At 38.6% G+C, this 12,189-nt stretch overlaps 1 protein-coding gene across 3 annotated transcripts in view; it reads right to left on the minus strand.

Annotated features, from left to right (window-relative positions):
* The window catches only part of CDH8 (cadherin 8), a 153,562-nt gene that overhangs the window by 88,898 nt on the left and 52,475 nt on the right, over positions 1 to 12,189 (minus strand). For all 3 annotated transcript variants that reach the window (XM_051805977.1, XM_051805976.1, XM_051805978.1), the window contains exon 4: positions 6,871 to 7,165. In XM_051805977.1, the coding sequence (XP_051661937.1) occupies positions 6,871 to 7,165 (295 nt within the window). The remainder of the gene's footprint in view (positions 1 to 6,870; positions 7,166 to 12,189) is intronic.

The raw sequence follows: 12,189 nt of genomic DNA on the forward strand, positions 1-12,189 counted from the left end.
TTCAACCCCTACCACTGTTTGAAACACCTTTTTTTCTTCAGAATTTGAAATTCAGCAAAATGGTGAAAAATCCACACTAAGAGGAGATTTAAACTGGTAAGCAAAAGAGAGTGTATCAGAACCCTGAGTCAGACTTAATTTCACACAGTCACAGAACACAAAGACAATGATGTGTTTGATATGTACAAATGGAAGCAACCCCAAAGGATTTCAGAAGCAGAATGTCTGCAACAAGAACAAGATGTTTGTGGCTATTAGGCAGGAATCATCTGGGGAAACAAGAGCAGGACTAGAGAAGCCTGCACCTAAAACTGCCAAAGTTTTCTCTGCTCTGCCATCATGTGATCAACATAAGCTGCGTCTGTCTGTCTGTCTGTCCTCCTCCTTGAAACAGGAACATCATAGGAAGATGTGTTCCTCTGGATAGAACTCCATAGGGAACTGTGACCCAAGTCTGTGACCCAAGAGGATTTTTCCTGTGGAGTTTATCTTCACTAGGTGTCATCTGCACAACTTCCCTTCATGCAAAAGGAATGCTTGTGTGCAAAAAATGGAAAACCTGTGACAAACTGCTGCCACGGAATGGAGAGAAAGAGAGGCAGCTTTTTTCTAAGGAACCAGCACACAACAATAGCTCCATACTTTGTACAGATAGGGCAGGACTTGCTTCTAAGAACCAGGCAGTGCCTTCAGAACCTGAACATTCAAGTACCTGCTGCCACTGCTATGAACTCTTTTGGGCAATCCCACTGATTTTGGCAGTTTTGTGCTGTCAGTCAACCAGCTCAGCACACTCAGGATGATACAGGTGGGCACAACTTAAGGATCAGCTTATAAAGACCAATATTAATTTCATCCATGGCCCTCAAGCTCACAGTGATCATTTAAGATCATTAATGATCATTTAAGAACAATATAGAAAGATAATGACACCTTTAATCAGACCCCATGAGAAAGGAAAACTACAAATATAACAGCACATACTCAGAAGTACATTTTTTCAAGGCTCAGGAGAAAGTCAGGTTCGGGAGCATATATACTGAATATGTTGACATGTTGAATATATCCTTCCCAGTTCCTCAAGGTTCTGTATGATGATTTTAAACCCATACGTGCTCACTAAATTAATCTCTCACATTAAATGCTCAACAGTACCACAGCTAGGGAATGTGATTATGCACAAGATGAACAAGTAGAGGAACAAGACAACATGAAAATATACTTGGTTTTTAACAGCTGTTACATTATTGCCATATTTTACAACATCTGCTGGTTTTTTCCCTTAGCTTTTGCACTGCCTTTGCATTTACCCTTTGGGCTAATTTGTAGTTGACCCCAGTAATGCAGTCATTTTACTCCACAATTTTGTCACAAACTATCATTGATTTAACAGTCATGCTCAGCGCCTTAAAAATCAATGAATACACAGGAAAAAAAAAAACAGTAAGACAGTGTGGTTGATCTTGATAACATTTCAGGTCAGGTTTTTATCACAACTTTCTAATTTGTCAAGTTATTTTATCACTATTCATATCAGAGGTGGAACGGTGATTTCATGTGCAGCACATTTTGCCCTTTTGCAAACGATTTGTGACTGGGAGAGAACTGATATCTTTGGGAGGAGTGGAAAGCAAAGCTGCACTGTGTACAGCGTGCTCCTACTACACCTGCCTATGCTAAAGAACTCTGCTTTTGAGAAAAAGTATAAAAATGGTACCACTTCTTATCCGCAGTGGTGCAATCAAAGGCAAACCTTGATTCAAAGGAAAACACTCCTGAGTAGATGTGCTTGTGCCAAAACTGAAAATTGATATTCTGACTCAGCTAAAAGCCATTTTCTCATTGCCAGTAAAGACCTTTCCCCCCCAGTAAGTAGTTTTCATGGAAGCATTTAAGGACAAAAATGTTATTGTTCTAAGCTTTTTCACGTGGTTATTATTTTACAGTGTTAAAGGCAAGAGCATTTTTAGACCAATAATAGACTGAATTCCACTGCATGTGTTTTAAGATGGGGTTTTTTTATGACTGTCAGGAGAATCCTTAATATTTGGAGATTATTAAAGTTTGTCTGTTTACCTTAATTCAGGCAAACTATGAGAGAAGTCTCTTCCCTTATGTCTTTTGTTCTTTTTCCATCTGTGTCCTTTTTTTATTTCACCAACACGTTTGTCACTCTGGTTCCGTCATCTCCTGTCTTTCAACATGACACTCGCTGTCTAAACACTCCTGGCTTCGCTAAGGAAATCAGGAAATTTCACTCCTCATCTCTCTCCTGAAAAAAAAAGGATCCTGAAACTAAACTGCTGGGAGACAATATCCACTTTGGCTGCCATTACCACCTCTGCAGTGTGTTTTGGGGAACTCATGAGTCTGTGTGTGGCTGAGCAGGTAATACAGAAACAGAACATACTCAAGGGAGGGCGTGTTTTTATCTTTTTTTTTTCCTCTTTTCTTTTTTTTTTTTTTTCCCTTTAATTAGTTACAGGACTAGTTCCAATTACCCTTGTGGATCTTCTAAGTTTGCTCATTCATTTACATAATATTCTGTCTGTCTTCATTGCAGGCATAGATACAGAGCTCACAGAAAAAATGGGGAGAAAAAAAAAGAGTCATGGCATTCTTCCTTCCAGAAGCTTAGATAGACCTTTTTCTTTTTTTTTAAGGTTTTAACTGGGTTTTTAACCCAGTGTGGCCTTTTACATTTAAAAGTGATTAAACAAGGTTTACAGACAAATTAATTTATTTCCTATTTGTGAAATGCAATACTGTCACAATTAAGTGATTCCACAGATTTCACTTTTTGTTCTTTAATTCCTTAAGATACTTACTATCAGAATTAAAAGATTAAAGTGCACAGTTTCAGCAAAGAACATATTCTCCATGTACACTATTAGCTTTCACAAGCAAATTCATCTTTTTTGGAGTTGGGGAACAGGGCTTACCATGGTAGATTATGTAGGAATTACATTAAAAAAAAAGATCAGAAGGACGGAATAAGGGAAAATTCAATTTAGTTCTCAAAAGTTGGTGGTTTTTTTTGTTTTGTTTTGTTTTTCTGGAATGTGCTGCTCTCTTTCCTCAAAGAGAGAAATAAATTATTTCAAAATAACTCGGAGCCCAGCGCCGCGGTGCAGCACTCGGTGCGTGTGTGGGTGTGTGTGCTGGGAAGGCAGCTGAAAAGTGAGCATCATTCCCACCACAGATAACACAGGGTAATACTAATCATCTTTGCTCCCAGCAGTGGGAGGAAAGCCATGCAAATCCTTTTGTTTTAGCAGGGAAGCAGGATTTTCCAGAGATCACCAAAACAGAGTGAAACCCAACCAGGGCAGATGGTGGCCGTGCCTGTGTGCTGATCTCAGCACTGATCTCACCCACTGCCACACACCCCACACATCACACATGGAATGCTGGCACTGAGGTGAATCATAGAATTATGGAATGGTTTGGGTTGGGAGAGACTTTAAAGATCATCCAGTTCCACCCCCTGCCATGGGCAGGGACACCTTCCACTAGCCCAGGGTGCTCCAAGCCCCGTCCAACCTGGCCTTGGACACTTCCAGGGATGGGGCAGCCACAGCTTCTCTGGGCAGCCTGTGCCAGGGCCTCCCCACCCTCACAGACAAGAATTTCTTCCTAATATCCAATCTAAACCTACTCTCCATCAGTTTGAACCCAGTTTTCACATCCCCACAGTGTATCATTCGTGTTCTTTTGCATACTTATGCAAAAATACCACTGACTTTCATCAATACACCTCTCCCAGCAAGGAACACAAGACCAGATCTAACATAGCTATTAGAAAACCTGCATTGTGTTAGAGCCTCAGCTCTGTGGCACAGAACAATGGAAGGTTATTGCCTTCATCTGTATGTTAGAAATTGCTTTCCACAGACATCCAAAAATAAAATGCCTTGTACTGCATCCTCATTACATAAGTACTATATATATCTATATAGCATATGAGTTCCTCTTGTGTTTCAGAGCAGAATTGATATAAGCATTTTGAGGAAAGAAAAGGTTTAGGAGAACTTTGTTTTATCCTGAATAAGAACACTGCCTGTGTGGTACAAATGCCAAGGCTGCAGTTGGCAGTGGGAGGAGATCTCTTTAAGGTGAACTAAGTGGATAATGGAAGAGAAATACTCTTGGTGGGGGAAAAAATAATAAAAATTCCTTGAACTCTGAAAGGAAACAGTTTTCTTATAAACATCATGAAGGAGTTAAGTAATTTTAAGAGGACTAAAACAACTTCAAGAAAGTTAAAATAATTTACAGAGAATCATTTAGTACAGCTCTTGGTGTTGCTACCTGTGGGTCAAGAGAGGAAAGAAGAAGGAAATAGTAACAGCAACAGTAACACTCTCATCTTCCACTTCCCAGCCTTGAAATTTGGTTCCATCAGAGAATAAGACAATGCCTGTACTGCACAGATATTACAGTTATTCATGATCCATGTAATGCAACTGGAAACATTCTCTGAGTTCTGAAGCAACAGCAGAGAATTAGGTTTCATTTCTCAACAAAAGAGCAGGAGTGTATGTTTGTGCTTCTTTAGAGAAACAGCCTGAAAGCATTCACAGTTAGGAATGTCACATAAAACACATGGAAGGTCTAGGGATCATGAGGGATAAATGAGCAAAACTTGCATAGTTACAGTAATAAACCTCAGACCTCTCAGATAATCTATTGCAAATTTCTACCCCTATTTGTGTTGTTAGAACAAACTTGCTGTTGGACAAAACTCTGCCATGCAGCCTAAGAATACATAAAAATGTGGAACTATGTGATTTCAGAGGCAGTTCAACAAAGAATTGTTTCTCTTTCCCCCAACATGCCAGGGGAACAGTTGAAATATTATCCTCCAGGAGCCAACCCTTTTAGTTATTTATAGCTTTCCCAGATTAAGTTTTATCTTATAATTCATCTCCCATGACCTTTCTTTACATTTTCCCCTCCTCTTTCACCCTAACTTTTTTCTCAATTGTTTCACTTTCCCTCTCTTTTGCTAATGTTTCATCTTTTATTCTCTTTTACTCTCCTGATCTCATTGCATTTACCACCTTTTAAACCTCGAGTTAAACAACTCCCTAGATTTTTACTCATCTGATCTCCTGACCAATTTCCTGTCAAAGTTTTTGGCTTTTTTTTCCCCTCCTCTTCTTTACAGGGAATACTCCTTGGATGAGAGCCATGTCTTTATTACAGATTATAAATATTGCTCATATGCACAGATATAAATTATTTTTATAGTAGGATTTGTGATCAGAAACCATCTTTTCTTGTCTGCATATATCTTCATTTTCTTTTTTCCTAGAGTACCATTCATATGGAGAAAAATAGCATTCCATTTTCCTTCTTCCTTCTCCCACTCCCCACTTTTTTTTCTTTATTTTCTTTTACTCTATTTTATTTTATTTAATAAGTCATTTTCTCACCTAGAGCTTGGCAAAAATATCTTCTGAAAGCAGGACCATATTATGTTTGTGCTGCTGTATAATTAAAAGTAACTAATCAAATTTAGCCTATGTTTTAGTAAAAGAACTGACTTGCAGGCTTGAAAATTCAGATATCAGCTTCAGAACAAGCAATTCAATGCAACCAAGATATGGAAACGTGTTAGAGAAGGGTTGATTAAAGACATGAAGGCTCAGGTATCACCATGTAGTGAGCACACCACGCCTGTCATTGAAATGACTCTGCAACTCACTGTGCTGGGTGTGAGAGGGGACAGGTCTGGCTTCTCACATTCCTCCTCTTTTTAGCTAAATAAGACAGAAGGGTGGGTTTGGAACTTTGTGATAGAATGCTGCTTTATTTTACAAAGTGCCTTGGCACTCCTTCAGTTACCTTGCTTTGACAGATGTAGACAAATCACTGAAAAGCACATTATCCTCAACCTAACACTAAAATATATTAGAATTTCCTCTGTGTTTTATGGCCAGATTTTGATGTCTTTGCTTATGCTGAATTCTTATATTGCCCTTAAATTGAGTCTTTTGGTTTGATGGGTTTGCTTCCCTTTTGCTTCAGCGAGAGCTAAAAATCACCTGCCTCAATGTGTGTAGGTGGGGAGTCAGGACCTGGGTACATCACTATCTACCTCTCTAACTACATACTTATACATTTGCAAACACAGAACAAGGGGCAAAGCATGCAAAAAAAATTCTAATATATTAATCCACGAGGAAATAGATTCACACTAATCCGACAAAATGAATAAATATAAGTAAAACGTATTAAGAAGATTATGTTCTACTCTTTTCTCTTTTCTGCTTTCACACAGTTAATTTCCCTTTTCACCATCTTTTTCCACAGCTTTCTCTGTTTCCCCTTCCATCATCCATGCAAATCCTACGGCTAATTGGTTAAGTCCACTCTGGAGTCTAACCATCAATTCCCAGACACAGCATCTTTCACTTCAGTGTCTTTGCTGATTACAGTTGCACTTAGAGGAAAACAAATAAGTTCGTATCAACACACTGCAAGTGTATGAAAACACACAAACAGATAATTAAACATCAACAAAATATCAATAGGATTAGAGTGTCATGCCGGAGCAAATCTTGATAAATCCTTCTCAACAACAACACTCTCAACTACAGCGTCATAAGGGAAATATAAATTTAGCCCATTAAAGTGTTGTTGGACAAAGACAGACACATTAATACAGCTGTTAGTCATTTGCTTACTACTAAGGGACTCTACTGTTGTGCTGCAGATGAAAGCTTCGGCCAAGAGGAGATTTGAAAGCATGCAAATTAATGCTAACAACATAATAAATATCTTATTACTCATCAGCAACTCCAGGGCATCCTGGCATGGACTGAATGGGAGCGATCAGAGCTGCTGGTGTTCAGCCACACCTACCTACGAGGGACATTTCTGGGACCGTGGCGTGGTAGGGACCATCCACAAACTCAGGGGGATTGTCGTTGATGTCCTGGACCTTGATAATGAACTCTGAGGGAGGCTCCAGGGGCTGGTTTGTGTCCCTGTCCACTGCCTGGGCTGTCAGAGTGTACTCAGCCTTCTCCTCCCGGTCCAGCCTTTTCATGGCGTGAATGTCTCCGGTCTTGTCGTTGATCACAAAGATTGTTCCAGCTCCATCTCCTGACAGAATATACTTGATTCTGCTGCTGCCAGGGTCCAGGTCCGTGTGTAACTAAAAGGGGAGAAAAGAATTATTTTAGAGACAAAAAAGTGTACACACAGAATTTTTGTGGGGTTGGTTTTTTTTTTTTTGTTTTTTTGGTGGTTTTTTTTGTTTTGTTTTGTTTTTTACTTTGGGCTAATCATACATTTTGTCAAGCTGTTCCTTTGTACTTCAATCCTGGCACCAGTGATCTATAGCTCAGCTTGAATACACATGGAGAGCAGGGATTTGTATGCATACTAATCAAAAGTGAATGCAATCATAGGCATAATTAGACTTTCTATTTAAAAAGCAGCTGTTATATATATATTTTAAATTCCTGTTCTAAAATGTAAATGCCTTCAGAACCATTATCAGCCAAAATGAATAAGTACAAAATGTCCTTAACCTATTATATCAAAGGGTGAGTGAAGGGTTAACAATAATATATGCTTTAATCAAGTTTCTTATTTTTAGTTATTACTTTCAGCTTATTTCCAGGTGACTGAAAATGGATGAACACTGGCATCTATGGAATGTTGTAACAGGCAGGAATTCAGAACTGTGTCTTAACTCACCTGTTAGCAGAATTTAAAAGATTCTAAGATCTTTATTCTCAAAGTAGGTGCTGAAAAGAAAGAAGAACCCTTACACACATCTTCCCATTCTCATAAAAGCCCCAGTAGAAAAAAACAATTGTATTTCATTTGTATGTCATTTTCAAAAAAACAAGGCAGGATTATAATAATCTGAATCAGTATAAGAAAGGTTTTCTTCTTTACTTTGAATTTTTTTAATTCATTAAAAGCCTGGAGACAAAGGACTTCCATTAATTTTTTTTGGCAGGCTCAGAGCCAAGTAATAAATACCAGAATATCTCCAATAATTTTTAAGTTGTGAGGTGAGCATGTCAGTTGGTGGACCATATGTACTAGTGTCAACACATTCAAAATATAGGAAAACAACTTAAATGTAAAGTAATAATGTTTTAAATTCTATTTACTAGTAAGGCTAACATACTCATCATGATCAATAAGAAGTGAATAACATGACATTACAAATGTAATTTGCATCTATTATTATTTATCTCTGTCTCACAAAAGTTATTCTGAAGGAAATACAGCCTGTTTAGGTTGCAACATAACAACCACTTGTTCCTGTTTGCTCATTTTGTCAGACAGCTCAGTAGAAATTGCTGCTGGTTATGCATTTTACTCTTCAGTTGATAGCAGTGGTTGCCAGGGCTGGGCAGCATCATCATTTGATATAAGAACTTGCATTAGGATATTAAAGTAGGTGAGGGGAAAAAAAGCCTTGTAAGAGCAGCTACAGCCAAGCCACAAGGAGAGTCTCATGTCATCCCCCCAGTAGCTGTGCAGGTCCTTCAGCAGAGCTGGTCACACACTGTTAGAGCTGCAGCTCACCACTCAGCAACTCTGCTGCTCAAGGCCTCAGAAGACTGGAATCTGGGACTGCTGCAACGAGCCCAGTGGACAAGAGCAGCCAGGGCTGATCTCCCCGTTGCTCTGGTTTATTGCACTCCCAAAATCCACCAGAGCATCCTCTGCTCTGCAGGAACAGCACCACTCCCACCAACTGCACGAGGTGTAACTTCATCCCCCGTGTTTTGCTGGGCAATATTTCATCACACCACCACTGTTTGAACAGCTTTTTAAAAGCACCTGAGGGGTGAATATGTGTGACTGCATCCAGCTCACTCTAACCTACATACAGGAATGTACACAGAGATGTCAAGTGACAGATGAGCCCCTTTTCCAAAAATTCAGTCTGTTTTTCTTTTTGCACCTGCTGTCAATTCCTGCTTGAGAACAATCAGCATCATTTATTCAGTTATAGAACTCTCCTGTTGGTTGGTACCACAGTTTTGTCTGTTCAAAAAGTTATTACAACTCTTTTTTACCTTTAATATTATTGTCTTTATGACTCTTATGACCCCAGAGCCCGTCAAGATCAATCCAGAATCTGTGTTTTAAATGGATTGTTTATAATTTAAGCATCTGTTTGATCCCTGAATAAATCTATATCCTATTAAAATTGCGCATGAAGGTTTTGGCAGGATATTCATGGCTGGATTACAGTGATGTAATATCACAGCATTGTCTGGACAGGCACAGCTCAGCAAAGGTTCACCCAGCTCAGCTCACCCAGCCACATACTGAAAGACTGTAATCTGAATTTCTAAGAAGGCACTGGCAGGATAAACTAGATACACAGATATCTGAGAATGCTCAAAGATTCTCCCATTTTCGGTTTGCTAGTAAGTATGAGAGGCTGTCAGTACAATCTCAGGTTTTACCCATAATATCCAACAGCAGTTATGGCTCATAAATCACTTCTGGTGGATATTAATGCAGAGCTATAAAACCTTTGCAGTGCCACTGAGATACCAATAGTTGAAATGAAAAAAGTTGCCTGTGATTATTATTAATTGTTTCCTAAAATAAGTTAAATTCCGTTGTATCAAAAGAAAGAATTTGATGTTGTTATTTGAAACACCATAAAATGAAGGGCTAGACATTAAACAAAGGGGAAGAGACAGGAGCATTTTATGACATTGAAGTTGAAATTGAGTGATGAATAGAAGATCAGTATTTTTTACTGGAAGATTTATAGTAGCAAAACTGATAATACTTTTTTGGGTTTGTTTTTTTTTTAATAAAAAACAAGACATAAATGTGGCATTTACTAAAATCATATGTACTTTCTATGATGAGCATCCAGACTGACAGATTAAGATAGCTTTTCTAGGTTTTTAAGTTCCTACACATTAATTTCTAAATTTTATAGTAAATGACCTATAGAAGAGTCAGTTTTTCACAATAATTTTATTGTTTAGATTTAGGATTAAATATCACCATCTATTTAAAAGGTAAATCACAGAACTGAAGTTAAATTCTGAGTCAGATAGCACAGTATTTTTTTCCCAAGTAATTTTTCCTCTCCTACCAGACATGAATGATAATTTACTGCAATTGTCAAGCTTCAGCAAGCTGTGTTCATGGGCAGGTTAAAGATCATTAAACACATAATTATATAGGGTCGAGGTGAATGATAGAGAGGTATAATGAATATGATAAATGAATATTGGTTTCGGCTGAAAAAGCCTCACAAATGTAAATATGAAACTGCTTTCCACATCTATAGCTTTATCTGTTACACCTGTGCCTGAAGGTTGACCTCTTCTTTTTCAGAGCAATATTGAGAATGCAACAAGAACTTCTGTTTGAAAAAGAAAACTTCTCTGCCAGCCCCTGTGTCCCGCTCCTACACAGCACCCCAAAACAAGCAGACAAGTGTATTTACTGGAAAACAGTACCTTCAAACTCACTTCCATTATGTGAGATTTGGTTTATTAGACTTCAAAGGAAGCGAAATCTTCTTGCTCCATCATTGCCCTGCCTGTGGGACTATAAATCCAAACACCTCTCTCCCTCAAAGCAGCAGATGCAACCCCATCACCCAATTCGTGCCTGGATTTATGGCGACAGGAAAGGGTTTGGATCCTCTCCTAGTTTTAATGGTGATGCAGATGCCCTGTATTAATGTCCTACTAATGGCTCCCATGTATCCTCAGCATAGTTCATTTTTTTTCCTAAAAAATTAACTTCATTCCAAACGAACCCTCGGACCACAGCAGTTTCTAATCACCACTAATTCCTTTGCTATTCTATCCTATAACACAGATGGTGATCAATGAAGCCAGGATTAACAGTAACAGCACACACAGGGTGTTATTTTCATTAATAACCACCTAAAAGTATTGCCAACACACTATTCAAATCCATAACACATATTCAGAGTCTCCCACGTACATACATGACAAACATGCATCATTACAATCAACACCAGAGGAACTGCAGAGAGGAAACTTATTCAAAGAGCCTCTAGATTCTATGGATGCAAAAGTACCACTCTACAGTAAAACACAAAGCCAGGAGTGTGGTATTGTTATGAAATGTTCCTATTCTATAGCTATTTGTTCATTTTATGTTTCATTGTTATATTTAAAACGACGTTTTCTTGGCTCAAAACTACATTTGCAGCCACAGGCTTTGTATGGACAGAGGCTGGTGAAGCTCTTTTGCAGTTCTGAGCAGATTTATGAGTCTCTTCTGCAGATGGAAACTGTCTCACCTGCTCTCAGTGTTACCTGGCAAACCCATGGCAGTCAAAACAACAGGTTGCTCAGCACAACAAATTTCATGTTCAAGCCATGTGTTCACCATCAGGAAAGTACAGAATGCACTTGGGGCTGGTCCATCCCCAGGATGAGCACAAAGATGTGGACTGGCCTCTGCAGGAGGATTGGGCACTTCCAGTCCTCTCTGGGTGCAGTGTTGATGCACAACTTGACAAAGCCCAGCCCATAACAGATGCATCATCAAAGGAAGGATTTGTAATCCCAATTTCCTAGTATTAGTAAAAAAAAGCATAAATGTAGAGATAAGTCACATGAAGGGGTGTGTGTGGGAAATCTACATATTATGAAAATGCTCCTGGACATTTTTAATTAAGAAAAGAGAAGGTGGCATTATGTAGTCAAGATTTTATTTGAATTTGTTAGAAAGTAATTAATTCATCCTCATGTAATTACAAGGGAATTACCCCGTACTTGTTTCAAGGGAAAAGGAATCATCTGCCCTTAAAACTTCATTTTAAAATTTGCATCATCCTTCTCCTTCCTAAATCTGGAATCTTTTTTTAAAGGGTGCATCACTGATTTTCACCTGCTGTTACACAGGTACACACACAACACACCAGCACCACCCTAATGCTTCAGGTTCTCCTATTTTTTACCTGTGGCTTGCAATAAAATTCCTTGTTTATGAGGCAGACCTCATTTAACAAACTTAGAGATGGAATTTTCAGCTTTTTATGACTCTTTTCTGAAACTGCTGGGTTCCAAGAAGCTCTTGCTCATTCTGTGAAAGTATGGAAGGATTTTAGTGACTTTTACAATCATTTTTATATATATGTCAGTGCTTTCAAAGACTGTAATGCACCTTATTCTTCACGTGTTTCTTTCTGTAAGT

The sequence above is a fragment of the Manacus candei genome, unplaced genomic scaffold, assembly GCF_025592945.1.
Source record: "Manacus candei isolate 608988 ecotype Guabito, Panama unplaced genomic scaffold, ASM2559294v1 h1tg000065l, whole genome shotgun sequence".
Classification (NCBI taxonomy): Eukaryota; Metazoa; Chordata; class Aves; order Passeriformes; family Pipridae; genus Manacus; species Manacus candei.